Here is a 26,395-nt window from a genome sequence, read left to right as displayed (position 1 = left end):
GAACCGGAGCAGGAACCGGAGCAGGAACCGGAGCAGAAACCGGAATTGGAGCAGGAACCGGAATTGGAGCAGGAACCGGAATTGGAACTGAAGCTAGAGCCGGAGCTGCAATCGATGCTGAAAACGGTGCCGGAACCGGAACTGCAATCGGTGCCGAAAACGGAGCTGCAAGTGGAGCCGGAACCGAAGCCGGAGTCGAAGCTGGGGTCGGAGTCGCAGGTCGAGCCACAACCGGAACTAGAACATGAGGGGCTAATGCGGCAGACTGAATTTCTCGAAATGCAGCAGGCGGAGGTGGCGGAGGCGGCGGCCGATGCTGATGTACAAATCCTCCTAGTGCTAACGGCGGCGAGAATCGGGGAGGAACGACCTCTTCTGGAGCTGGCGGAGGTAAGAACCGGGGAGGAACGGCCTCTTCTGGAGCTGGTGGTGGTGAATCTCGGGGAGGAGCGACCTCTTCTAGTGCTGGTGGAGGTGAGAATCGGGGGGGAGCGACCTCTTCTGAAACTGGTGATGGCGAAGATCGGGGAGGGGCGACCTCTCCTGAAGCTGGTGGGGGTGAGGGTAGGTGAGGAACAACCTCTTCTGAAACTGGTGACGGCGAGGATCGGGGATGGGCGACCTCTTCTGAAGTTGGTGGCGGCGATGAGTAGTGCTGATACGCGACTGCTTCCAGGACTGGCGAAGGTGAAAACTGCTGGTGTGAGATCTCCTCTTCTTGCTCCTCTTCTTCGTCCTCTTCGTCCTGTTCGTCCTCTTCATTTTCTTCTTGTGATGATGACACGAAGTCTTCAGCCGGCAAAGACAATGACCACCGCCCACGACGAGGAGTGGGCGAGAAACGCTGTACAAACTCCCCACTCACATCGCTAGCAGGGCTAGCCGGGGCCATGGGGGACGACGTAACCTCCGTGGTGTCAACCCAAGCACCTTCCTCATTCCTTCCCCTTCCCCTCGCCTTATGATAATACGGCTGGCCGTTCTTATACCCCAGCGGTTCTCTATGCGGGAGCACCGGTCCTTCAACAATAGTACTATCCATAGCCTTATGCAGAATCTTGTCGGCCATCGCCAGAACATTATCAGGCCCCCACGCCTTCTGTCTGGCAAGCTCGAGCGGGCCCGGACTGCGCACACGGAATGGTGGAGTACTTGGTTCGTCGGTGGGAATGCCTGGCTCGGGTGTGGGGCTCTCTGGGATCACAATAGCGCTCCTCGGCCCGCTTTGCACCGTCAGCGAGGGGATGAAGTTGGGTGTGGTTTGGACTGGGCGCGGGGGTGCGGGCGCGATGGGGCGGTATGTGGACAATGGTAGTAATGGTGCTGTGGGTGCTGGTGATGTGGATGAGCTTGGAACTACTGTCTTGTTGGTTTGGTACGTCTTTTTGAGTGAAGGTCGCTTCTTGGGCGCCATGATATTGGTATCTGCATGATTCTTAGTTATGTTCCAGCGGCAAAATATATGAAACGCCACCGCTGCTGTAAAACAGCAGAGGATGTACATACCGGTAACTTGATATAGGCAGCTTGGTTGGCGTAGAGCAAAGGTCTGGTGCTAGGTAAAGCGAGCTGTTCTAATATCTAGCAGTCATATGGGTCAGTAAACATCCATCATACATCTGGCAAACAAAATAGCAACATCCTCCTGAAGGCGTAAGGAAAAGAGTTTTTGGAGGCGGAAAGTAAATAGCAGTTTGGCTCTTAAAGCAAAGTAGTGTGCAGAGGAAGGAGAAAGGAAGGGAAAGCAAAAGAACAGAAGAGATGTTGGGTATTTTGGCACGCCTTGGAATATTCAAAGCAGAATGGCTCCCGGGGGTCATGCTAGTCGGTTCTCACGATATTTCTCCTTCCCCCAACACAAAACACCCCACCTCCCGCCGCGCCATCCACCGCCGCAATAATTATAACAGTAACATCGTAGAAATACGTATGGGGATACTCACAAGATTCTCACTCCCTCACTTCCTCCCGCTACCGAAAATAAAACCACCGGCCGACGTCTCCCATCAATCAAATCCGCATGCGCCGGGTTTGGGTTTCGATATTAGATGAGATGCAATTCTGGGTTTTCGAAAAACACACGTTCCCCTCTGTCACAATTCCGGATCTCGTCTGAGGCTGCAGAGAAAATGCAGGCCGGAGTGAGAGCGAGGTTGTTGGGAATTATATTATGGGGTATGAGCAAGTGTAGACTGGATGGAGGGAGAGTCGTTAACTTCGGTACAGTAGCAAGCAAGCAGAACGCGCTGGTGGGACTGCAAGGTAAGTGGTCCAAGCTCGGATCGCCAAGCCCGGACGTTGCGTTGAGTTAAGTTCAACCACCACTACCGAATTCGATTGCCGTGAGGTCCAGATCTCCTGTAGAAAGGGGGAATTTTACGAAGACTTAATCATGCATTCGGAGCCACGTCTGCCACGAAAAAACGAACTTCTCCACCGCGAAAAAACATCCACCGTGAAGACCGGGTAATCATCGACCGCTTAGCCCTGCTGCGGAACCTTCCGTGTTCAAGCTTGCGGCTCTGCTTTGGCTTTTTCTGCAGCTGCACCTTCGCGCTCCACCACACACCACGAATTTCACCTCTCCTCGCCACAAGCTTCACTTCACCTCACCACCGAACGAACAAAACAATGCCTCAAGCCCCCCTAAAAACCAAGCCCACCGCCGCGAAGGCCGGAAAGCCGAAAGTCGTCCGGTACATCATCCTCCGCTTGCCCCACATCTCCCACCTCCCCCACTACCACCAAGCTGACATTAAGCGCTCAGGAATGCCGGTGTCATGAGGAAAGGTCTGCGATCGTTTGCACCCAAGGCCAAGAATGCACACAGAGAGAATTCGTTGAAGGTATGCTCTTCGGGAGGTGAATGTGGGAGTGGGGCGGAACAGGGCGTTTCTGACAGGAAGGACAGAAATTGAGTGCGCAGCTTGCCAGTGGCACCGAGAAGCGACTTGCGGCTAGGGCGGGACATTTGGAGTTACTTGTTGGAGGGAAAAGGGACGCGAAGAGGGATGCTATGAAGGAGGCTGCAGCGAAGGAGGCTGCAGGAGTGAAGAAATGATAGGCGGCGACAAGTTGGGTTTCGATTTGATTTTGCGGGCGTTTAAAATGGGTTCTTCACGGTGTGCACTTTAGTTATGGAATTGAGATAAAGCCGGCCCCTCGGCGGTATTCATCTACATCGCAGAGGACCAATTCGTACGTACAGAATCGCAAGATTTACATCGGCAGGAAAGCAGGTACAGAGAGAAAGAAGTCGGAAACATGGCGGTGTCGCAAATAGCACTGTCCACGGTCGAGTACATATCCAAAACGCATCTCATCACATACCCACGGCCCTCGCCTCCTCTCCACCCGCCTGTTCCCTCGCAGCAGTCCTCATGGCATCCGCAACCTGTCCAGCCTCTCCAACTCGCATCCGCTTGGCGACGTACTTCTGGGCTACCACGCCCACCGACAACCCAACTGCCTCCTCGACCCACTCCACCACCCACTCTCGGGGATCAACACCTCCCGCATCCATAATGTCCTGAATAGCCTCGGGAAGCGCCCACTCGCCAGGGCGGGTACCAGCTGGCGGGGGAGCATCCAGCCAAATAAGCCACTGCAACGGCAATGCCTGTGACAGCGTCGAGAAGGAGATGCTGTGCTCAGGGTCATGGAGGTGAATAGCGAAAGAGACCACCATCTCCTCGTCGGTAGACTCCTCGCCGGTGATCGACGAGATCAGGTCGTCAGCGGAGTGGATCGTCGGTTGGATCGCGAGAAAGATGTTGGACTTGCGTGTAGGGTTGTCGGCGGTGATGGTCTGCGCGGCTGCGGCTTTGGCGTGGTCTGCGGCGTAGGATTCAGCAGCCACGCGGGCAAGCTTGATACCTTCTTGGAGGCCGACGGTGGCGTTTAATTCTCGCTTTCGACATCAACGTGAGTACATGAGATTTCGTGTATGGGATAATACCTTTTCCATAGCCTTCCACCACGGGCCTCCACCGAAAGGTCCACTATCGGTAGAGGATCTTGGCTTTGATCCGCCCCCACGCTGAACGACCAGTAGGTCCCCTCCCTCCACCTGCTGCATAACCCTATCGAAGACGCCAAACACGACGGTATCCACAAACGGGTAGTTCTGCAAATCATGTGTTATATGAATCCTCAGCTGCTCGTGACTTGAGATTGGCGGTGCAAGGTGATTGAGGAGGTTCGCGAACGTGGGTATAGCTTTGGAGCGAACGTCACCGGCTAGACGCGGGTTAGGACTTTTGCGTGCAGCGGAGAAAGATGATTCCCACCAAGACCCCGCAGGACATCCGCACTTCCCCCAACTTGTGCAACCCATTTCTTTCCCTCCTCGCTCTGCTGGATCTCCTGTACCAGACCCTCCGCTGCTTTAACAGCAGTAGTAGCCGTATTCCAGAGACTTCCCCATCCCCAGCCACCACCACCCCCACCGGCCGCTACACTACTACTTCCCTCGCCACTCGTAGAGCTACTGCCCACCGACTGTGGCGGCGCACTCTCCCGCTCCACCTTCTTCTGCGGCGACGGTGCCGGCACGGGCGTAGTTGCTCTCTTAATCTCTGACGAATTCCGTGCACTCACGGGCAGGCCATATCCAGTTCCCGGGGTACGAGATCGTTCAATACTCCGCTTCGGGGCGGAACGAGGAGTTTCTGAGCGTGGCTTGGGACGCTCAGCGAGCGATTCGAGTTCGTCGAGTTCGGCGATGGGGTCATCGGCTGCTGGTGGGGCACTGGTTGTGCTCGGGGAAGCGGTGGGCTCGGGCAATCCGGCGAAGAGATCGTCGAGGCCGTCGTTGTGTTTCGCCATGATCGTGGATTTGGACTGATTGTAATTGTGGGGGAGGTAGTTATGGGTGTAGGGATCAGGAGCTATGCTTGCTGTGATAGCTGTGCTGCGCTCTGGTCTGGGGCTGAGATGGATGAGCTGATAGCATGCGTTCCCTGTCGCGGCGTAGAATGAGAACCGGTATCTAGCTCGCGCACGTGACTCAGCTTAGTTAGCGGCTCTTATCCATGCTTGCTTCGCGATCTACAACAGCAGCATAGCATTACAATAACCTCACGGAACACCTCTCCATCAACCTCCATCGTCGTCACCCCATCCCCGACTCCACCGAACGCAACCCCACACTTTCGCGCTTAGCTATAGCCTGCCATGGATCGGTTCCACCGCATGATTGCCCAGCAGATGGGCGGGATGAGTGCCCCACCAGGCACCGTGAGTGACCTTCCCGCTATTACCTATTCATCTCGATCCATCACACGATCGAAGCTATAGTGTAGCTTGAGACTAATGCTAATGTGTTGTGTAGGACGCACCCGTGATAGATAACTCCGAGACGGTCTACATTTCCTCGCTCGCGCTGTTGAAGATGTTGAGACACGGAAGAGCAGGTGGGTTTAGCTTGGGCGCTCAGTTTCGATTGTGTTGGAGGGATGCTGATGAGTGGGGGATACAGGTGTACCGATGGAGGTTATGGGATTGATGTTGGGAGAGTTCGTTGACGATTACACTGTGCGCGTGGTGGATGTAAGAAGCTCCCTACGCCACCAGATGGATGATGTACTAATGGAGGGTGAAGGTGTTTGCTATGCCACAGAGTGGAACGGGAGTCTCGGTCGAAGCTGTGGATCCGGTTTTCCAGACCAAGATGATGGATATGTTGAAGCAGACCGGACGGTTGGTTACCCACAGCGACGAAATCAGCGACGTTGTATACTGATGGTGAAATCGCAGACCGGAAACAGTCGTCGGCTGGTATCACTCGCATCCTGGCTTCGGATGCTGGCTGTCCAGCGTTGATATCAACACTCAGCAGTCGTTCGAGCAGCTGACACCGCGCGCCGTGGCGGTGGTCATCGACCCCATCCAGTCGGTCAAGGGCAAAGTTGTGATCGACGCCTTCCGACTAATCAACCCGCAAGCCTACGTCCTCGGACAGGAAGCGCGCCAAACCACCTCCAACCTCGGCCATCTCAACAAGCCGTCGATCCAAGCTCTCATCCACGGCCTCAACCGTCACTACTACTCGATCGCCATCAACTACCGCAAGACGCTCCTCGAGGAGAACATGCTCATGAACCTGCACAAGACGGTGTGGACCGACTCACTCACCATGAAGGACTTTAAGTCGTCGGCGCAGGACAACCAGGACCGGTTACAGCGCATGGTTGTGCTCGCGGAGCAGTACGAGAAGCGCGTCAAGGAGGAGAACGAGCTGACCAAGGACCAACTGAAGACGAGATACGTCGGAAAGGTGGATCCGAAGAAGCATCTCGAGGAGCTGGGTAAAATCGGCATCGAAGAGAACATCGTGTCTGCCCTGGTCGAGATGGTCGATAAGGAGGCGAGTATCGCGAGCGATGGCCTCTCGAAGCTGCGCGTGGAGGAGGTCGACGATGCGATGGATGCGGACTAGCGGAGTCATGTACATTAGATCTGGGAATGTTGCGTTTTTTGTTTCTGGTGCGATTGAGTGATGCTTCATGACGTTTCCATGCATGTTGTACCGGTGACCTCGCTCGTCTATCTCAATCGAATGGCCACGTCTCGGTCGGATTCAAAGCAGCAGTAGTATGATTCCCAAAGTCTGTACGCTTGGGCAAAACCTTCGCCGCAAGTGTAGACCGATTCGTAGTGATTCCCAACTGCACCGCGCCACACTCGTCGACGGCTATTCAACCTCAACAGAAGGAGCTGAAATGTGGGTAGTCGTGCTTGGAATACAGGCTAGCTAGAAAGTAGCTAGATAGTTGTAGATTCGTAGAGATGATCTGAAGACGTGTGCGGTTCACAGAGTCTCCCTCCGAACACGAGTGACAGAGCACAGCTCATCACTTGGTACTTGGTTGTCCACTCCAGTTTCGCATTACCAATGTAATATGTACTCCTGAATACTATGATACAGTTCGGGAACAGAAAATGATGGGTAAATCTCCACACGCAGCCCCGATCGCCCTGGATACTTCCTCGCAGTATCTGCGAGGAAGATCGCAACTCACGAGCGCCAGCTGCTTCGTGAATCGTCCACCCGCCCACTGCAATCGCTTGTAAGTTTATGCTTACCGGCCATCGGCCACTGCATGCACTAAGCTTCTCCATCCCTCGCCAAGGCCAACCTCTATGGCGCTCCACCGAAGGTAGTGGGTTGTTCGTAAAGTCCGTCCCTTGCTAACCCCGAGTCGGGTCCCGGAATGCGGAAAGGCGAGTCCTGTCAGAGAGAGAGATCTTCCTGTTTTATTTCGCATGCAGGCGAGTCCTGTCAGTAATGTACGGTATCATGGCGCGGCACTCGGAACCCCTCGCACCCGAGCAGCCTCCGTTCCCTTACCTTACCTTCCCTTCTTTGCAGCCAGGCTGTACGTACCGCACTTCCTGAGGGAGGTGAGGGAGTGTGGATGCCGGGAGGGCAAGGGAGGGCGAGGAAGAGGAACAGGACGGCCGGACCAGACCTGACCTGACCAGACGAGGCCAGTCAGTGATTCAGTGAGTGAGTGAGCCATCCGTCCGAAACCGAAGTAGCAGATTGGGAATAGACTTTGTGTGTGCTATCTTTCCTCTGTCACTTCTACATTGGCGGGTGATAGCGAGTGAAGTAGCCCCGGCGAGACCAGCCGTCGCCGGCGACCACACCGTCGATGCCTAACACGGAGCAATAAATCCGTCCCATCCGGATCCGGATCCGCGTCCACGGCCACACACGGCCACCCCACGTCTGGCCAGTGCCATCCATACCCATGCCCATTCCCGTAGCGTGCCGGTTCTTCCTACTCCTGGAGGCGGTGGCAACTTACTCACTCCCTTCCTGCCTCCGCTGGACGCCGATTGACTGATGGACGGATGGACGGTCACGGGGTGCGTATCCTACGGTAGGGCAGTGGGCACTGATGCGAGCAGAAGAGCACGCTTAGGGACGGATATACGGTATCTAATCTACCTACTCCTAAGTCCACGTCGATGGCCTGACTCTACCTCCTAGTATACAAGGCACGTACTTCCTCAAGGCTATCATCCCACGTCCCCGACCGGAGACCCTATCCGTCCAGCAGCTCGTGGACGGTGACGTCCTCCAGTGTCTAGTGCCCACCCGACCCGGCCGGAGCCCCATCTCGGCTCGGTATTCAGGCCGGGTACACATTTGTCACGTCCCCTCCCCTCCCCTCGTTGCGGACACCTCACTGCCGATCCCCTCCCTACCTCCATCCCTCCCGGTCGACCGGCGTGTACTACCGGTATTTATATCTGTACTCAAGTAACGCTGCATGCGCCGAGCCGGCAATCATCGCCGGCAACGGCGGCGATAAACCCGGCACGGGGCACGGGGCACGGGGGACTCCGATCATCCGATCTTCGAGGAATCTAGCCGTCTTGGACGGCCTGCGTCGCCGCCGCAGCCAGTCTTGACTCTTCAGGTGGCAGTGGGTATGTAGATAGGCAGTGGGCATGTAGATGGGCAGTGGGTAAGTAGGCTACGGACGCTCATGGTGTACAGTTGAGTACGGCCGCTCACGGTTGCTCACAGTGTAGAGTAGAGTACGGCCGTTCGATCAGCAGATCTACAATGTACTCACACTGTACCTACACTGTAGAGTATCTACATACCTGCGGAGCAGCACGTTCGTCCGCGAGAGCTGTGGGGACGTGTGTACCCAGTATCATAACTACTGTCAGCGGATAAGACTTCTGCGAGTCTCCAACTGTAGTCTCGAACTGGAGTGGAGTCGACAGGAGTCTGGAAGTCTGGCCGGAAGTCAACGTCTCGACCCCGATCACCCCGACCATCCCCCGATCACCGCGATCACCCCACGGCGCCGGCGCACGCGGCACCCAACCCAAGTTGCCAAACACAACGCAACCCCACCACCAGAACCATAACGTCCCTCCCTCCCCCTCCCCCCCCCTCCCACCCCCTCCTCTCAACGGCCTCTAGGTTCCACGGCCTCTAGGCGCCTCAACGATTGGTCCGTCACTCCACTCCTCCACTCCAGCACTCCACCTCCACCTCCACATCCACATCCATGGCCATTGATAAACCATCAAACCATCATAAAACCACCGACTATCATTAAACCATCATTTATTATGTTTCCTCACTTGCTCACTTGCTCACAAATATCTCCCGAGTCCCGAGTCCCGCAGTCTTTTACGTATTTGTCATTCAAAAACCCCACCGGCCGCCGATCTCACCCCTCCACCCCAACCTTCCACCCCTCCCCTCCACCATACCGGTACCGTCAGTTCATCACGGACGCGTCGCATAGCCGATCCCGACTGTCCATTCCGCGATTCACGCATCCCTCCTTCCCACGCATCCTGCCCTCCCTCTGCTATGTAACTGCCCGCTTGCGAAGTTGCGAGCATGAGCATGATGTGTATTGCGAGCGAGCATGATGTTAAGTGGCGTGCGAACGGGTTGCATCGCACAAATGCCTCTTCACACCTTTAACATCACACACACCTCTGCCTGCTGTCGCTCTACATGTATAGTAGGCTGGACTGGGCTGGGCTCAATCGGTTGGGCTGGGCTGGACGGCATATCTGCCCACTGTTGATTGGCTATCTGGTGCGCGCGAATGAGGCTGTCGATGTCGATGTCAAACAATTAATGAGGCTGTCAAACACTTCAAAGTTCATAAGGCTGTCGAACACTCCATAAGGCTGCTATCACAACTGCCACAACTGCCGCAACTGCCGCAACTTCCACAACAATCACAACGATGGGTACTCTATTCACGTGGCCACGGCCGCTGCACACATTCTGATCTGGTCTGTCAAAAGAACAAGGCATAAGGCATAACGGCATAAAGGTATAGCGGTATAAAGGTACAAAAGCAGCACTATCAATGATCATAGCATCATACTATCATAGCCAACCTTTCACTCTCAGCCTCAACCATTCACTCCTCTCAACATCAGCCTCAGCCTCGAACCCGAATCTCGACACAAAAAAAATCCCCAATTTCGCTTGACGTACAAAAAGCCAAAAAACACAAAGGGAAATAATCAAAACACACAGACGGAAACAGACAGACAGAAAACAGACAGAAGACAGACAGAAAAAACACACAGAAAAACGGAAACAGACAGACAGAAAAAACATACAAAAACAGATATAAAAACGCCAAAGTAAAACATAACTCCCCCTGCCGCCCCCCGCCCCCCGCCGCGCCGACCCCCAGAAGATAGAGTAAATCCTCCCGACTTCAAAATGAGCAGAAAACACACACGTACACACGAGATGTAAAACAGAACGAACTAGTGAAGAATAGAATAGAACGGTGAGCACTGAGGGGTGAGGTGAGGGGTCAAGAGTTTTAGGGCGAATCGTGAGGTGGGGTGGTGGTGGGGGGATCGTAAGCGAAGCGAAGAGAAGAAACTTTCGGGACGGATGGGCGAAATGTAAAAGGATGCGATGTAAGATGCGATGCGACGAACGAGCAGGCGAGCGGACGGGCCAGGTATGATCAGGGCAACGAGGGGCTTCAAGATGACGATGAACAGACGGCCGAGTAAACGTAAACGTGTTTCGACCGCAAAGCCCCCAACCAATATCAAAAGTCCTCCCCCGCGCTCCACACACAAACCCACACACACAAGCACACGCACAAAACACACAGGATCCCCCTTATTCCCACTCTCCGTTTCCATTCCCGCCTCCGTTCCCCATTACGCCGCCGCGCTCACGGTCCCTGTCCCTATCGCGCTCGCGGTCGACACTGCCACCGCCGCCGCCGATGCTGCCGCTGCCGTACATGCTGTGGTTGTGCGAGCCGTGATTGGTGCCGACGGAGCCGCGCGAGATCTCGCGAATCTCCTGGATTCGCCGGGCGCGGGAGTCCATGAGTGCGCGCAACTCGCCGTAGCTTTCCTCGGCGAGCTTGAGCGCTGCGTCGCGGGAGCGGAGGGCGTCGTCGCGCTCACGTTCCATGCGCAGGGCTCGCTCGAGGGCGCGGTCGCGCTCCTCTTTGAGGCGTTGCATGGTGTGGTTGGACGGGAGGCTTATGTCGTACTCCTGGAAGGCGGCCTGAAGGTCGGCCAGGAGGGTGGCGATCGCCGTAGGGCTGCTGGCGACGACCATAGTTTGCAGCGGGGTTTGGGTTGCTGTCGGAGGGGTGGCGGGGGACTGGTGTTGATGTAGGCTGGCATTGCTGCTGCTCGGAGTGTCGGATGAGCGGTGGTGGTTCTGCTGCTGGTGTAACTGCTGCTGTTGGTCCTGGCGTTGCTGCTGCTGATGTTGCTGCTGCTGGCGCTGTTGCTGTTCGAGGTGGGAAGGAGGCATATTCCGATCACCCCAGAATGCCGATTCGGCAATCACAGGAGGGGTCGGAAGAGGATTGTGGTTGAATATGGACGGTTGCGGGCCGTATCCATTAGTGATCAGCGGTAGAGAGTCGTGCTGCTGTCGTTTTGAAGTTGGAGGATCAGTGAGGACGTCGGCACGATGGATTCGTTTTCTGGAGTCGATGGGGGCGACGCTACTGGTACCACTACCAGTGCCGGTGCTGCTGACGCTTGTTCCAAGGTTGCGGGCGTCTTCGTCCGTGCTGACGCTCTGCGACCGATCTTCGGTTGAAGTTTGCGATGCTGATTGCGAGCTGGCCTGAGGGCGCTGCAGTCGGACCAAGTAGTCCGCCATATGTCAGTCAAGGCTCTTCTTTTTTCGAAACTTTTTTGGGTATGGTAAGGTGAATTGGGGCGTGTGTATATGGTAAGGTATGGCTGCTGCTGCTACAGCTGCTGGCGCGCCTGCTGCTTCTGCTGCTGCTGGCGTTCCGATTGCACCAAGCATGCGCTGGCCAAGGAAGGGACCACCGCATGCGTGCGTGCCATGACATCGGAGGCAACGTAGTGGAAGTGGGTAAGGGTGGCGGTGGGTATAGCAGTTGGCAGTTGCAGGCAGGCAGGAATCGAAAGTACAGGGCAGGAACGAACGAACGGTACGCAGGGTACGGAGCGAGCGAGCGAGCGACAAAGAGAAAGCCACCCGTGGGGAAGGAGGAAGGAACGCCAGCCAGTGAAACTTACAGGTCCTCGAATAACCCTTATCTTCCCCTCCCGCGCAAGTTGCAATATCTCTCGTCTGCTGGCAGCCGTTTGCTTCCAAAAATCGCGGAGGCCGTCGTGGCCTTCGAAATAGAGATCTTTGTCCTTGTGACGGAGGATGTTCTGCACCGACAGCCCGGGAATCTGGAAGCCGGAGAGTTCTGCATTTTCCGCGTGGGCGCGCGTCAACTTCGATTACTCGCAAGGGAAACACACGAAACGGAGAATTCCGATGCTCTCGGACGCGCAAGGAAGAAGCAGGAGAAGAAGCAGAAGAAGATGAAGAAGAACGGGTAGAAGGAAGGATGATATCATGGATGGAATCCGATTAAAGACATATATTCACGAGGCTATTGTGCTGCGATATATTTGTGTGTAACGAAGGGATGAAGGCCACAAAGCACCACTCAGCGGCCAGCGGCGGTCGGCGGCGGTCGGCGAGCGGTGAGCGAGTCAGCTTCGCCTGGGAGTTTCGGGATATTTTTCTTCAGGCAGCCAGAGGCCAGCGAGCAAGCAAGCAGGAGCGAGCGAGCAGCCGTAGCGAACTCGCACGGCGGCAAAGACAATAATAAAAAGATAATAAGGATGGAATTTTTTTTTTTGGTTTCTTTCTTTCTTTCTTTGCCGCACGGTAGAAAAAACAGCAGGAAGGAGCAACCGAGACGGGAGCAGATGTGTGCGAGAGTTTTCGTGGAGCAAAGAAGGTAGCGAGGCCCTCGGTACACAGAGAAGGGACGGAGACAGGCAGGACGGCAAGGAGATGAGGGGGGGACGGAGACAGGAAACAGCGAAAGAAGACTTGAGAGAGCATCGAGAGAATGGGCGGGATCGGTGAGAAGGATCGTGTGCACTCACCATAAAGTCTGAAGAATTCACTCCGGATCTCGTTCGTCAGAGCAGCTCGGGCACCATTGTTGTGTGGGTCCTGAGCTGCTACCACCGCCGCTGCTGATGCTTTGCGACCGCCGCCGTTGAAACTTCCTCCTCCTCCGCTGCCGACACTTCCTCCTCCTCCCCCTCCGGGACCTCCTCCGCTTCCAGCGCTGCTAGCACTGCCAGCCCTCTCGGATCCTCCTCCTCTCTCTCCTCCTCCCCCTCCCCTCTCTCCCCTCTCTCCTCTCTCCACTCTCTCCACTCTCTCCACTCTCTCTCCTCCTTCTCTGGCAGCTGCTGTACCGTCGACGGGAGCGTCGACAACCCCACAGCCTCCTCCTCCTCCGCTCGACGAAGCCACTGAGGGCGTTGCTGACGCTTCCCCGCCCACGACACCAACGGCCCCAACAGCAACACCAGCTCCAGCAGTACCAACAGCACCAGCACCACCAACAGCACCACCACCGCCGCCGGTCCAGGGTTCTTGCTGAGTCGGATCTTGGGAACTGGGGGACATCGCAAAAAAAGAACCGCCGCAGGGGTCGGGGGGGGTGGGTAGGGTCGAGTAGGTGCTCCAAATGTAAGGGTCGTAATGTAGCGTCTGCAGCCTTCTTCGGACGTTCGGTGATGAATGGGATGGCAGGTTAGTGTTTTACGATCAAGGCGAGAATCGGCGATCGAGGGGGGGGTTATCGATTTTAACTGCCTGGAGACGTTTGAGAGAAAGAGGGAATTAAAGGAAAGACCAACCCTCGCAACCCTGCACGCAAGCAGCAAGCAGCCAACATGCAAAACTCACACACTCGCCGTTCCGGTCCAGACGGAGAGTGGAGGAACGGAAGGGGGGGGGGGGGGGGTTGAGAGGGGGGAGGGGGGAGGGTTCTGTGTGTGTGTGTGCCTGTGCGTGTGGGCAGGGTGTGCTCGCTCGCTCTCGGTCAGGTCAGACAAGAGGCGAGGCGCGGTGAGTAGTGGGCAAGCAGTACTGGGTGGAGATACATCCAGCGCAGATTGACTTTTGTCAGAGAGGTGTGTTCCCACAACCACCCCACAGACAGACAGACAGGCGCCAGAGAAAGGGCTTGCGCACACTGTCCTTTTTCACTTGCGTGCTGCGTGGGTGGGTGGTGGTGGGTGTGGCCCCCCGTTCCCTCCGCTTCTCCCTCCCGTCCGCGTGTTGGTGTGGAGGGGGGGTTACGCACACGCGGCGGCGATGGATGAGGTGTGTGGGAAAGAGGCAAGAGCATGACATGGAACGAGCTGTTGCGATACCGCAGATTCGTCGGAGGAAATATCTACTCTAGATACACCACACCTATCTTGCTGCGTAGTGTGCAGTGTGTAATGTGTAGTATATTTGGGAGGTGTGTGTGTGTGCAATTGTAGGTTATGTGTCGTAGAGCAGGTAGGAGTTACCGGCAGCGTGAATGAGAGAGTATTTTCGGTGTGCTTGTCCGCCTGTGGGATTTTCCCTCTTTCTCTCTGTCTTCTCTCGTGTTTTTCGGGTGGAGGTGGCAGCCACCCAATCGACAGGGGAGGGGTGAGAAAGCCTGTTAGACTCTGGAGTAGAGTAGAGCTAGCATCCACTGGTAGCGTTCATTTCATCACACCCCACCCACCACAACCACCACAACCACCGCCCTCGCCTTGCGATAGGTGCATTCTTCCCTTCCCTTCCCACCATTCCAAGACTTGTTCCGAAAGCGCGGCAACACCACCCAGCAGAAAGAGGGCGGACGAACTTTGGTGTGTCTGTCTGTTTTCTGGGTGGGTGTGGACATGTGTTGCCGTTGCCGGGTGGGTGTGACTTGTTCGAACAGAACAGTTCGCGCCGTCTGCCTTCCTTCCTAGTAAATACTATGCCTTCTTTGCTTTTGCTGTGGTGAATTGCTGCTGCTTGCAAGTTGCTGCTGCTTCTGCTGCTGCTGCGAGTTTCTGCAGAGTGACCACCACACCCTTCTCTCTTTCTCTCTCTTGTTTCCGCCTGGGGTTGGATGGGGTTGGCTGGGCTGGCTGGGCTGCGTGTGAGTGGGCGAGCGAGCCACACCCCTCCTGCTCCTCCATCCTCGCTCCTCGCCGCTCGGTAGATGATTAGGTCTGTAGATTTGCTACATACAGCCTGCCTGCTTTGCCTGCCTGCCTGCCTGCCTGCCTGCCTGCCTGCCTGCCTGCTTGCTTGCTTGCCTGCTTGCTTCCCCCTCCACCACCAAGAGGATTATCTACCCCCACAGCAGTGATGACTTGTACGGCCAGCCGCGACGAGACGAGGAATACTCTGAGCCGCGTAGAAAACATCCTGTCGCAGTTCAATCCACTCATCCACTCCGACTATGATGCATAGAGCAACTGTCAATCTGCTCACGACGAAACCGATGCACAGAATCCGAGCCGCATACATATCATACATATCATACATATCATACATATCATATCCGCCTATACCTACATACGCCACTCCGTTTCCTTACCTCACCTTGCCTCGCCCTGCCGACGAGCCGTCCGCCGTTCGCTACCCATGCCTCTCTCTCCGCTTGTGATTCAATACCACTAGCACAGGAGGTTATCCCGATCCCTACACCTGATTCGCAATCCACCTCCCCAGTCACAAGTGTCCCCACGGTTTCTCACTCCGAATCACTCGAGAGTCGAGATAGGAAGAGTAGAACGGGGTGACGTCACTACTAGTACGTTATGCAGCCGAGATGAAAACTTTTGGTTTCTCTCCCCCCGGCCCGGTGTTGCTTTTTCGTCGGTTTGCGAGGATTGCGACTTGCGAGGACCGACGAGGGTGAGACACGTGAAAGTGTAGATATCTACTCTAGCATTAGTTGGGTACTGGGAACTGGTGCGAACGGTAGACATGTGGCGAACTGAACTCCCAACTCCTGGGGCTCCTCCTCTTTCTCTTCTTTCTTTTTGGGCGCGGTGCGGTGCGGTCTCGTGGACTGGACGTATGATGCCACCCGAGAGTCGAGAGTCGAGAGTCGAGAGTCGAGAGTCGACACAGTCCGTTATCTATGTGCCTGTCTATCTGTCTATCTACTCCGCCTATCCATGTACCTATCCCCGAGTACCCACGTAGAGTAGAGTACTCTAAAGTACTCTACATGGGGAGAGGGTAGAGTGGGGAGGCGGGGAGCGGGGGGGGGGGGCAGCAGTCGGCCAGCCTATGTATTCGCGAATCGTGGCCGGTACTCTACATACATAAGCCGGACAACTCGTCGACAACTCGTCAACGACTCGCCTCGACTCGACTCGACTCGGTTGACCGAAAGAGCGGCCGCTAGATATTCAAACGCCGCCGCGCGAATTGTATGGTCGCAGACTCGCGGGACGGGTCGCGGGACGGCGGGGAGTGGGGGAGCGGGGGAGTGGTGGGGAGTATATAGGGGGAGTAGCGGGGGGAAATGACATCTACTGACATCTCTTGTACTGACGTGGTTGACTTGAGCACCGTATGTATCGGCATCTCACACGGGCCGTCCTCTACTCATTCTGGACTCTGGAGTACTCTAGACGACGTTCCGGGGGCGGACAGAACTCCCGGATACCTAGAACCCCTACCTAGGAACCCCTAGAACCCCTACATACGAGCAGATGTGTGGTTACATAGGGTGGAGGTAGGTGGCTGCATGGTTACCTAGATACATACATACCGACCGTCGATCTCCAGTGCCCTGTGCTCGCTGTGGTGATCGGTGGGTAAACACGCGGTGGGTGGTGGGGTGTCTGGGGGGACCGAGTCCCGCGCAAGTTGTACTGTAGCTACACATTTGTCCATGGCCCACGGGTAATCGGGGCATTATTGGGGCAGCATTGGGGCAGCATTGGGGCAGCATTGGGGCATGCGCGATCCATTGGAAATTGAGCATTGAGCTTTGGGGTGTCTACTCTACCCAGTGCCGAACACGATACGATACGATAGGAACATATGTGGAACTTAGGAAGAAAGAAAGGAAGGAAGGGAAGCAAAGTCCTATTTCAGGCGGAAAACTGTCAACTCCGTGCCCCCGCTAGCTAGTTATGTCGTATGTACGATATGTATGTGTGTATGTATGTATGTCCATGTACGGTATGTACGTGCTGAACGTGAACAGAGCAGATCTAGACGTGGCGAAATCCGAGTCTCATGGGTATGATACCCAAGTGCTCCTACCTATGGACATACAGACAGACAGACATGCCGTACATGCCGTACATATCGTAGCTGTATGGTAGCTAATCTGCTGAATGACAGACAGAATGACAGAATGACAGAATGACAGAATGACAGAATGACAGAATGACAGAATGACGGACAGAATGACGGACAGATAGAATGACAGACAGGGAAGTGCAAATGTACGGTATCGAACGTTCGTTCGCTCGTTCGTTCGCCCGTTCGTTCGTGCTCGCGGTGTTGGACAGTTGGACAGTTGGACAGTTGCAGACGATGCGGGGATGGGGGGGTGGGGAGGGGACGGGAGGGGTGGGGAGGAGTGGGGAGGGGTACATATGACGGAATCGCGATCGAACCGAACCGGTGGGGCTTAGTGATGGAGGGAGGGAGGAAGGATCCGTCGATAGAAGACAGAGAGAAGAGAGACAACCTCGAGGGAAGGGGTGTGGTGGGGGGGAGGGGGATGGAGGGGTGTGAGGCGGCCAGCTGGCCGAGTCCGCGGGCATCTACCCACCTACATCCCCAATATCCAACTGTCAACATCCAACACCGCGACGAGCTGTATCGTGTATGTGTGTAGAGTATGTAGAGTAAATCCCGCGTGGCCGATTACCTACCCTACCTACTATACTCAACATACTCCACCTACCTACCCTACCTACCTCACACCCACCCACCTCAATGATGTGATTTGGTGATGTTATATGATGTGCTGTGCTGTGCAGTGACATGATGGAACAGCTATCTACAGCTATGTACCTCCCATACCTCCCATACCTCCCATATCTACCGTATGCATGAGTCTCGTTTCTCCCCGGCCCTTTCCCTTGCCCTGTCCCTCGCCCTCGCCCTGACCCTGGCCCGGGGAGCATGCAATATGTAAGATTCCAACTGTAAGATTCGAACTGCAAACTGCAAGATCCACCCGACCGTCCCGACCTACCGGCCGTCCGTCCATGACTGGACTGCTTGCCCGGTCTGGTCTGGGCTCTGGGCCCAACGGCCGGCGGGGGCGAGAAGGGGGGCGGAACTTGAGGCTTGGGATTTGGGGAAACGGAGGTGCGTTGGGGTGTGCGCCATGGTGGGGGGAGGGAGGGAGGGAAGATGCCGTTCATCTTGGGTGTTTGGGTGTTTGGGTGTCGACCGAGCGACTCCGAGGCGGTGGGGATGAGGATGAGGATGAGAGTATGCATTGCATGTATGTGAGTAGATATCGAGATCACTCGGCGCGCGTGCGTTGCGGTGCGGTGCAGTGCAAGGCGGACAAGCGATCTGTGCCGTGCCTCTCCCGCTCGAGGGATGTCCATGGGCCCTGATTTGCACGTGGGTGTCGATGTTCTCTTCTTTCGTCATGAGACATCATACCACTGTATGCTTGGGATCGAGGACCGCATGACATTGCATGACATTGGGAGGCAGTGGAGGGCCGGGACATACCGGTACCGAGCAGCTCAAGAGTTCCAGGAACAGAATTCATGATAGGACAGTAACACAAATGCTGGGCCAATTGGGAATACTCCATCTCAACGGCTCAAGTCCTACAGACGTGACAATCCATGACCGGATCGAGTGACAACTGGTGCTTCAAGCTGCTCGCATCGTGATCACGATGTCTGACGTCAGTCCCGTGTTCTAGAATCACAAAACCAGAGCTAAAAAAGAAAGAAGAAAAAAGATCCAACTCATGCATTATTGTTCCTTTTTTCTTTCTTTTCTTTTCGACATTAATGGTTCGTAGCGCCGCATGCGCATGTTTGCTGGACTAGTTCGGTTGCGACTGACGGTTTGGGAATAACGACGCCGATGCAGGGCGTGTCACGAGACCGCGTGACATCAGTGGATGTTTTTCGTCGAGCGGGGGAGGTGGAGTGGAGGGGATCGGTACCTGCTGCGGTCCACGGCGAAATCGTCATTTCTCGTGCCGCCGTCGTCGCATCTATCATCTATCTGGCATGAACACCTTCTGCCAGTGACAGTTCACTCGAAGGTTGTCTGTCCTATCTCTCCGGTTCGCTCCCCCCCCCCCCATCCATCCCGGCAGCAAAAGAGGAAGAAGAAGGGAGCGCTTGTTTCAGGCTAGCTAACACAGCTACATACAGGCAAGACGTGTCGCGGTCAGTCGGTCGTCGTCGGTCGGTCGGTCGGGGACAACACACCACCTCTCGTCGCTTTTTCTCGAACGAACGAACGAGCTCCACCCCCCCCCCCCAGCCTATCTATACTACCTACTCCATCGTCTCCCACCCCCCCACCCCGCTCACCCCCGGACCAACCAATGCCATCGCGATATCCTGCCTGCAGCTAGATGCCCTCCTCCTTCTTCGCCTTCCAACAGGGCTCCGACACGCGCTCCCTGCCTCCTCCCGACGCCGAATCGCTGCGGTATGGCCGCTTCCGCGCCTTCTCGCCGCGTCACATGGGTAGTGTCGGGAACCTATTTACGTTATTTACCGGCAGCGAGCAGCAGTATCAGACGAGCTACGGCAGTATAGACTTTGCTACGGGGCACGAAGTGGCGAGTGGGGACGACGACGAGGTGGACGAGACTCCGGATGATAGGTGGTGGCTCGACCGGAAGCTCGTCTCTCCGAGGCGCTCCGAGGTCAACAAGATGGTGGGGACGTGGTGGAGAAGGTGGGCGGTGCTCGTCATGCTTCCGGCGCTGCTTGTGTGTGAATCTCTTTTTTTTTTTGCCTTTCGGCCTTTTTTCTCTCACTTTCTTCCTGCCTGTCTGCTGCAGTGCATGCGGCATATGTAGGATGTAACTATGCGCTGACGGTTGGGATGTACAACAGAGCATCGTCTGGTGCATGATTCCGTTCCCTACCTTTCCTCTCCCCGCTACCGATAAGCCCGCGTACGTACCTGCAGTCCGTCGGCGCGCAGCGACGATCTCGACCGAATCCTCCGCATGGTCCGACCTCGGCGATGCCCTCGGAAACGTCTTTAACTTTGAGCTGCTTTGGGACGTGGTCAAGACTTGGTTCAAGAGTCTGAGCGATTCCGTTCCGTCCTGGCCTGGCGACGAGGACGCGCCGATCCCGCCGAATGCCGGGCCCGGCCATGGCTCCTCCAAGGTCGCTATGGACTTTTGGTTCTTTCTATTCGTTTACTACGGCTTCTATAATCTGGTCGGGTTGTTATGGATAACCAAAGTGTTCAATATGTACGGCCTGAATTGGTGGCCCGTACGGTTGGGCTTTCCGGTAGGTTTCCGTGTTGTGCTTGCTCGGTGAACCGTTAAACTGATGGGTGATATCTAGACGACCTTTACCCTGTTTAACTGTCTCCCTTTGGCTTGCGGTGCCGTCCTCTACCACTATCTTCCGGGGCCGGTGATAACGCAGAATCTCACGTGGATATTTCTAACCTTTGCGACCATGTGTACGCCGCTGTTCATCGCAGTTATGGTGCTGCTGTTCCAACATAGGAACCATCATATCGGCGTACGGCAGGGACTGTCGGAGACGCAGCTTCTGTTCTCCGTGTCGTCACCGGCCCGGGGGCGGTACCTGAACGCCAAGCGGAACCGGTTCCGCTGGAAGCCACGGACGGGTTGGGAGTTTTTCCATCTCCCCCGGTCCTATAGGCGGTTCCTCTGGTTTTGTGGCGCTCTACTCCTGACATTGATCGGTTTTGTGCTTGGGGAGGCCTATGCCGAGCTCTACCTACGCACCCTTCCGCACAGCTCGCTCGACACTGTCCTCTACGTCTGGTCGTGGGTCGCCACCATCCACACACTGGACATAACCAGCGGCTGGATCATCGGCGCCAAAGTGGGCAGCTACCCGCTCGGCTTTGTCTTCAAGACATTCTGGGCATTGACGTACCAAACGTACGTGCGCGCCATCTATGCGCGCCTCCGCAGCCCCAGCCAATTCGCGTACCTGCAGCTCCTCTCCAGCTCGATCGTTGTCCTCTGGACCCCCATCACCATGACGCGCACGTTCCACCGCGCACTGGTCTGGCTAAACCTCAACGATCAGGACTACGCGTCGTGGAAGAAATACGTCGGCAGGGCGTTCTACATCCGCGGCATCGCCGAGAGCGTGTCGATGGTTGCGTGGCTGGGCTGGGTCGTCGTCCTCCACTACGGCTGGAACACAAAGATCTACCCCTACTTCAGCTTCCGCGACAAGAACGATCCGTACACGTTTAGCCTCACCTTCTGGGCCTCCCTCGCTACTTGGGCCTGCGAGATTGCGGCTGGATATGCCGTAAGACGTATCATGCAACGTAGGTTTAGGTTCGATGTTACCGGTGAGGCCGTGAAGGACTTTAGGGCTTTCCCCGAGTTGTTGCCCGCTTGCGTGTAAGTTTCTTCTTCTTCTCCCTATTGAGTCGAGAGTCGAGATGGTATGTTGCAGCGGTGAACTGATTGGAGAATAGCGCGGTGAGCCTGCATGTGCTGCAGAATATGCTATTTTCGATTGTGAGGTTAAGGTTTTACTAGAGTAGACAGCGACTGCCGAAGACGAGGGCGAGGGGAGGACGAGGATGAGCGGGTGCACATGGATAATGAGTTATGATAGAAGAAGTACTGATGATTGATGATGATGGGATGCTTGATTACTTGCTGGGAGCGGAGGGGGAAGGGATTAATGGCCAAGTATGAAGTTACTGTACTAAGATAATAACACCCACATGCGCACCCGGAGGCTGTACACCGACTTCATAAATGTAGTACCACAAGCTGTATGTATGACTATATTTTGGCGATATACGACATCCCTATTGAATGTTAGAGAAGTAAGAGTCACGTCACGAAGAAATGTTCCGCCAAGGGACATCAGTAAGCAACATGGCGCAGCGGAAGCGCGCCGGGCTCATAACCCGGAGGTCCCTCGATCGAAACGAGGTGTTGCTAGTAACTTTTTGCGGTGGTTTTTTTGCAGGCGTTTCGCAGGGCGGTGGGTGGCGGAGGGGTTTGGAAGGGTGTTCTATTGTTTTTCATCTGTGCGGTGTTTCGTGGTAATTGCAGTGCCGAGTGATTGCCCGTGATGAGCTCTGCTTTTGCAGGCTACAGCCTTCGGGGTGTGGGGGGTGACTCGATGGCGGAGTGGAGTGAAGGAGGGCGGGACAGAATGGTTGGCGGATCGCAGCGATGCTTACGCTCTGATAGCAACGTCAAGTATTCGTGGGCAGGTGTGGGAGTGGACGACCCGTCGAGACGGTCATAACTTATGGTTACATGGAGATCTATGAAGAGGAGAGTCTGTAAAGTTGTGATAAGTGGAAGAAATTGGCTACCGCATCACCGAGGCCGCACTTGAAGTATCATTATCAACGATTTTTCAATTCCTAAATATATCTCTATTTACTGCCAATATCACCACTTCCAACTGCATAGGTAGCAGGAGAGCAACGCTCGCCTTGCCTCTACTAACATTCTCACCACCTCTACTACATCCACTACAGCCATCACCACCTCCAATTCCAAAGGTAGGAGGAGAGGAGCGCTGCCCTGCCTCTACCAACATTCTCCCCACCTCCACTACATCCACTACATCCATCACCACCTCCAATTTCTCCATCACCTCCACCTCTACCACATCCATCACCACCAACACGTCCTCCGGCACCTACTTTTCCACTACCACCTCCGACTCCACCACCAGCACGGCCTCGCTGTGCACATCTCTAGTGTATCTATAATAGACAAAGCACTTGAGCTCGTCACCAGCATCTTCCCTCTTACCCTTATCCTATAACCGCCAGGTACCTATTGGTACTATTTCCACTCAGACGAATAGTCTGTGGAGAGGTTTTGGAACGCGACCGTCAAGCGGTTCGAGGCGGTTTCTCCGGCAATTCAATCACCTGGACGCGCCGCATTCTGGCATATGGTCCGGAGCTGGGCGGTTGGTTCCGGTTCCGGAAGAAAACGTTCAAAACTGCCGGCAATGATGCGTATACCCGGGGATCGGATGGTATTGCTGGTCGTGAAGCGTACCCGGAGGCAGACGTTATAAGCTGTGCGTGATTGCGAACCCTCCCACACCTGTGATCATCTGAATCGGAGTTCTTTCCATCTTGGAAGGGATGAGCCCTATGTTCGCAAATGAGCTCCGGTGTTACTCAGGGCACGGTGGCAATGGCGGTTATTCGTAGTGGTACCGACGCTTTCGTAGGAGGGGAAAAGCAACTGCCGGCAATGATGCGTATATCCGGGGATGGCTTGGTGTTGCCGCCGGTGAAGCGTAACTGGAGGCAGACGTTGTGAGCTGCGCGTGATGGCAGACCCTCCCACACCTGTGATCATCTGAATCGGAGCTCTTTCCATCCTGGAAGGAAATAGCCCCGGATCGTCGATGAGCTCCGATGGTGTTACAGAAGGTACTGTGGCGATGGCGGTTGCTAGATAGCGGTACCGACGCTTTCATAGTAGGGGCAAGGCCTGTGGATAGTGTATCTGCGTTACCGAGGGGAATTGAGTCTCCAACGTCAAATTCCAAAGGGCGAACCGGTAAAGCGGAGCACTGAAGAAGCGCTGGTGAGCAGAAGGACATGAGTCTAACGTACTTTCGTCCATCATCGATCGCTTTCGGCAATTGTCTAAAGCCAGTGTCCCGGGAAAACAACACACAAAGAACGGTACTGCAACCGGAGTGAACTGTTCGAGAAATGGGTCGTAAAATTGGCCTCAACCGGAGTGAACGGCTCCAGAAATGGAGTCGTAAAACCGTCCTTAACCGGAGTGAATGGTTCGAGAAATGGGTCGTAAAACTGTCCCGCAGGATAGGCATAGAGCTGACCATGCGATTGAGGATACGACTGTGGAAAGTGGCGTCGATCGCCGAACAGCACCGGCTACACGCAATTCGCTCGCTATGGTGGCCTTGCTCGCGTGGGGCAAAATCGTTGCCTGTGAGGCATAGCATATTGCCATGTCTGCGAGCATACTGTTAGCATATGTGAAGTGAACCGAATCCCACAAACTTACAAATCGAACTCTCGAGACGGAATCGCGGTGGATGTTTCTAGCTGCACTAGCACAGCGCTGTCCTCTAATCACGCACACGGCATTAGCGGTCAGACCAAAAGGGAAACAGCCGGCAAGGCTACACCAAGTGTTGAGGAGGAGGAAGAGTAAGGAGGTAGAGGGGGGAAGTGTGATGGATAGGTATTGAGTAGGAGGCTTGATGAAACGAGGAAGGGGGCGGGCGAATGACGTAGCCGAGAGTGTAGTAGACATACCTGTGGACTATCTTTCATTTTATACGACCATCTGAATCTGCTGAGCAGAGAAGGCGTGTGTATGGTGTTGGTGCTTCTGAAGCTCAAAGAGCATCAACTGTGCGAATACTATGTAATCAAGTCAGTGCCAAGTCACTAATATCCGGTGCTCCGATGGGATAAGCAACTACGTACCACTCGTTCCAGTTCTTTCAGTACGGGTTCTTTCAGCGGGGGCGAGTGGTCCAGTATGACCGTCTCATAGCTGTGGTTTCGACCGGATATTCGAAAGAAAACAAAGCCCGTCTGTCTCTGTCTAAATGATCGGTTATCCTTCGGATGGAAACGAAGGTGTCGTGGAAGGTGATGGCGAAGATGGATATCCTCCGGATGGCAACGAAGGTGTCTTGGTGGTGGTGGTGAAGATGGCGTCCGCCGAGGGATAAGGATTAGGAGAGAGCGCGTTAGAAGAAGGAAAATTGTCTGGATGATGTAGAATTGCTTCCGATGAGGGATAAGGATTGGGAGAGAGAGTGTTGGAAGAAAGAGTATGTGAGAAAGGCAGTGGTACTGGTGGCTGCCGCATAGGATGAGGGTTTGGAGAGAGCTGGTTGGAAGAGAGGAGAGAGAGAAAGAAAGGCAGTGGTACTAATGGCTGGCGTAAAGGGATGAGGATGAAGAGTGAGCGAGTTGGAAGAAAGAAAAATGACTCGATGATGGTGAAGATTGCTTCCGATGAGGGGTGAAGATTGCTTCCGATGAGGGATAATGATTAGGAGAGAGGAAGAAAGAGAACGGGTAAAAGGTGATGGTGATGATGACTTCCCCTGAGGGATGAGGATTAGAAGTGAACGTGTTGGAAGGAAGAGAATGGGAGGAAGGGAGCGGGGGGAAGGGGGTATTTATGTATTCCAAGCCATTCTCAGTTGAGGTTGTTGCGGCCAAATATTGCATACGATCAACATTAAAATGGAAGGATTGTCGTGAATAAATAGCCGAAAAATTCCCCGATTAGAAGAGGGAGTTTCCCGAATGGGGTTCTGGCCATGGTTCGAGGCGGTCTTTTTTGGAGGCAGCTTCCGCGTCTGCTGCACCGCGGCGGTGGGTCCAGCACACCACGATGGCGGGTCCCAGTGCAGGAAGAAGAATCCAGGGACGGGAGCAAGATTCTAAGGATGCAATGCACACGTTTTCCAGCTAGATCGGTGAGATCGGTGTAATTTTCCTGCACAAGAGAAGCACGAAGGGGCCGGTCTTTGTCCGACTGTCACTGCACCTGGGCAGTTATCCACCCACACGGACACTCTAAACGCTGATTCTTGCTCACCTCCACTCCTCTTCGCCGCCCCCCCACCAGGCACTTGCAGTGCTGCGTAGGTGCGTCAGATGCCTACACCCACCGGTTTACCACCTGGAATGATGTAAGAGGGTGTCAATCGTGCTGGATGCGAGCCCGATTACTGTGATCTTGGTGGGACAGCGAGCTGCATCTCATCGCGGTGTGCCTTCCTATGCACCTCGGCACGTTAATTCTCCGCTCCTGCATGGAAGAGTGAGTGGAGGGACAGAGAAATACCAGGTTATGTCACGGCTTTTGGACGTTCGGCACATGCCGACAACATGCATCCGACTGAATATCACCCGCGATTGCTGGAGGACAGCTACTGACTCCTCCTCACTCCGCCAACTCCCAGCGGAAATCAACAGCCGGCTGAGGACTGAAGAGATCGCAAGGGAAAGACGAGTTATATCTCATGAGTAACACCTTAGCACTCGTATCGGAAGGATGCTGAGGGTTACCGAGGCAGGGTAGCCGACGGCGAACAAGAGAGAGGGAATAATTGGTGGAGATATTATTTTTCCTACTACTGCTTGCTGATTGTTGGCAGCCGAGTGACGGTGAACGATAAATACGCTGAAGAGAACCGAGGCGTCAGAGCTACCGGGGGGGTGGCTGCTTGAGGGTGCGGATGAGTCGGTTCACTACATTACGCCACACTTAGGGAAACCCAGAGAGTGCATCACTACAGACGGTTTCGGAGGCTCCTTTCGCTCAATGAATTTTCCTTTAATCCGAGAAGTAGATGCAGGGTCGAAATTCAGAAAAGAAAAAAAAACACACCCATC

General features: G+C 55.0%; 8 protein-coding genes and 1 non-coding gene across 9 annotated transcripts; 4 read left to right on the top strand and 5 right to left on the bottom strand.

The window, feature by feature from the left end:
• The first annotated feature begins 2,225 nt into the window (after positions 1-2,225).
• Positions 2,226-3,162, top strand: BZA05DRAFT_408619 (uncharacterized protein). The gene is made up of 3 exons (XM_051484724.1): positions 2,226-2,696; positions 2,768-2,846; positions 2,912-3,162. The coding sequence occupies exons 1-3, from the start codon at positions 2,632-2,634 to the stop codon at positions 3,059-3,061; spliced, it is 294 nt and encodes a 97-aa protein (XP_051336159.1). The 5' UTR covers positions 2,226-2,631; the 3' UTR covers positions 3,062-3,162.
• Positions 3,163-4,989, bottom strand: BZA05DRAFT_408618 (maintenance of telomere capping protein 1). Its single transcript, XM_051484723.1, has 3 exons — positions 4,290-4,989; positions 3,959-4,239; positions 3,163-3,910 (listed from the first exon to the last, which is right to left on the bottom strand). Exons 1-3 carry the CDS (start codon positions 4,825-4,827, stop codon positions 3,323-3,325), a joined length of 1,407 nt encoding a protein of 468 aa, XP_051336158.1. The 5' UTR covers positions 4,828-4,989; the 3' UTR covers positions 3,163-3,322.
• On the top strand, positions 4,990-6,802 carry BZA05DRAFT_408615 (JAB1/Mov34/MPN/PAD-1 ubiquitin protease-domain-containing protein). The gene is made up of 5 exons (XM_051484722.1): positions 4,990-5,238; positions 5,333-5,414; positions 5,480-5,550; positions 5,603-5,700; positions 5,758-6,802. The coding sequence occupies exons 1-5, from the start codon at positions 5,176-5,178 to the stop codon at positions 6,437-6,439; spliced, it is 996 nt and encodes a 331-aa protein (XP_051336157.1). The 5' UTR covers positions 4,990-5,175; the 3' UTR covers positions 6,440-6,802.
• Positions 6,803-10,282: 3,480 nt separating this feature from the next.
• On the bottom strand, positions 10,283-12,784 carry BZA05DRAFT_459327 (uncharacterized protein). Its single transcript, XM_051487636.1, has 3 exons — positions 12,280-12,784; positions 12,046-12,207; positions 10,283-11,629 (listed from the first exon to the last, which is right to left on the bottom strand). The coding sequence occupies exons 1-3, from the start codon at positions 12,376-12,378 to the stop codon at positions 10,646-10,648; spliced, it is 1,245 nt and encodes a 414-aa protein (XP_051336156.1). The 5' UTR covers positions 12,379-12,784; the 3' UTR covers positions 10,283-10,645.
• BZA05DRAFT_150992 (uncharacterized protein) lies at positions 12,354-13,543 on the bottom strand. The gene is made up of 2 exons (XM_051479007.1): positions 13,270-13,543; positions 12,354-13,068 (listed from the first exon to the last, which is right to left on the bottom strand). Exons 1-2 carry the CDS (start codon positions 13,451-13,453, stop codon positions 12,551-12,553), a joined length of 702 nt encoding a protein of 233 aa, XP_051336155.1. The 5' UTR covers positions 13,454-13,543; the 3' UTR covers positions 12,354-12,550.
• A 3,986-nt stretch (positions 13,544-17,529) lies between these two features.
• On the bottom strand, positions 17,530-18,370 carry BZA05DRAFT_150922 (uncharacterized protein). The gene has a single exon (XM_051479006.1). The coding sequence runs from the start codon at positions 18,283-18,285 to the stop codon at positions 17,629-17,631; it is 657 nt and encodes a 218-aa protein (XP_051336154.1). The 5' UTR covers positions 18,286-18,370; the 3' UTR covers positions 17,530-17,628.
• Positions 18,371-18,953: 583 nt separating this feature from the next.
• Positions 18,954-21,819, top strand: BZA05DRAFT_408592 (uncharacterized protein). Its single transcript, XM_051484721.1, has 5 exons — positions 18,954-19,100; positions 19,192-19,760; positions 19,888-20,298; positions 20,356-21,404; positions 21,482-21,819. The coding sequence occupies exons 2-5, from the start codon at positions 19,398-19,400 to the stop codon at positions 21,543-21,545; spliced, it is 1,887 nt and encodes a 628-aa protein (XP_051336153.1). The 5' UTR covers positions 18,954-19,100; positions 19,192-19,397; the 3' UTR covers positions 21,546-21,819.
• Positions 21,820-21,887: 68 nt separating this feature from the next.
• Positions 21,888-21,959, top strand: BZA05DRAFT_t261. Its single transcript has one exon. It is a non-coding gene; the product is annotated as a tRNA-Met (tRNA).
• Positions 21,960-22,970: 1,011 nt separating this feature from the next.
• Positions 22,971-24,552, bottom strand: BZA05DRAFT_150874 (uncharacterized protein). The gene is made up of 4 exons (XM_051479005.1): positions 24,464-24,552; positions 24,290-24,397; positions 24,036-24,097; positions 22,971-23,983 (listed from the first exon to the last, which is right to left on the bottom strand). Exons 2-4 carry the CDS (start codon positions 24,305-24,307, stop codon positions 23,194-23,196), a joined length of 870 nt encoding a protein of 289 aa, XP_051336152.1. The 5' UTR covers positions 24,308-24,397; positions 24,464-24,552; the 3' UTR covers positions 22,971-23,193.
• Positions 24,553-26,395: the final 1,843 nt, after the last annotated feature.

This window comes from Tricharina praecox, assembly GCF_024521635.1.
Source record: "Tricharina praecox strain CBS 144465 chromosome Unknown BZA05scaffold_28, whole genome shotgun sequence".
Lineage (NCBI taxonomy): Eukaryota > Fungi > Ascomycota > Pezizomycetes > Pezizales > Pyronemataceae > Tricharina > Tricharina praecox.
The sequence above is the reverse complement of the archived record's forward strand: the minus strand, read 5'-3'. Positions and strand labels throughout refer to the sequence as shown.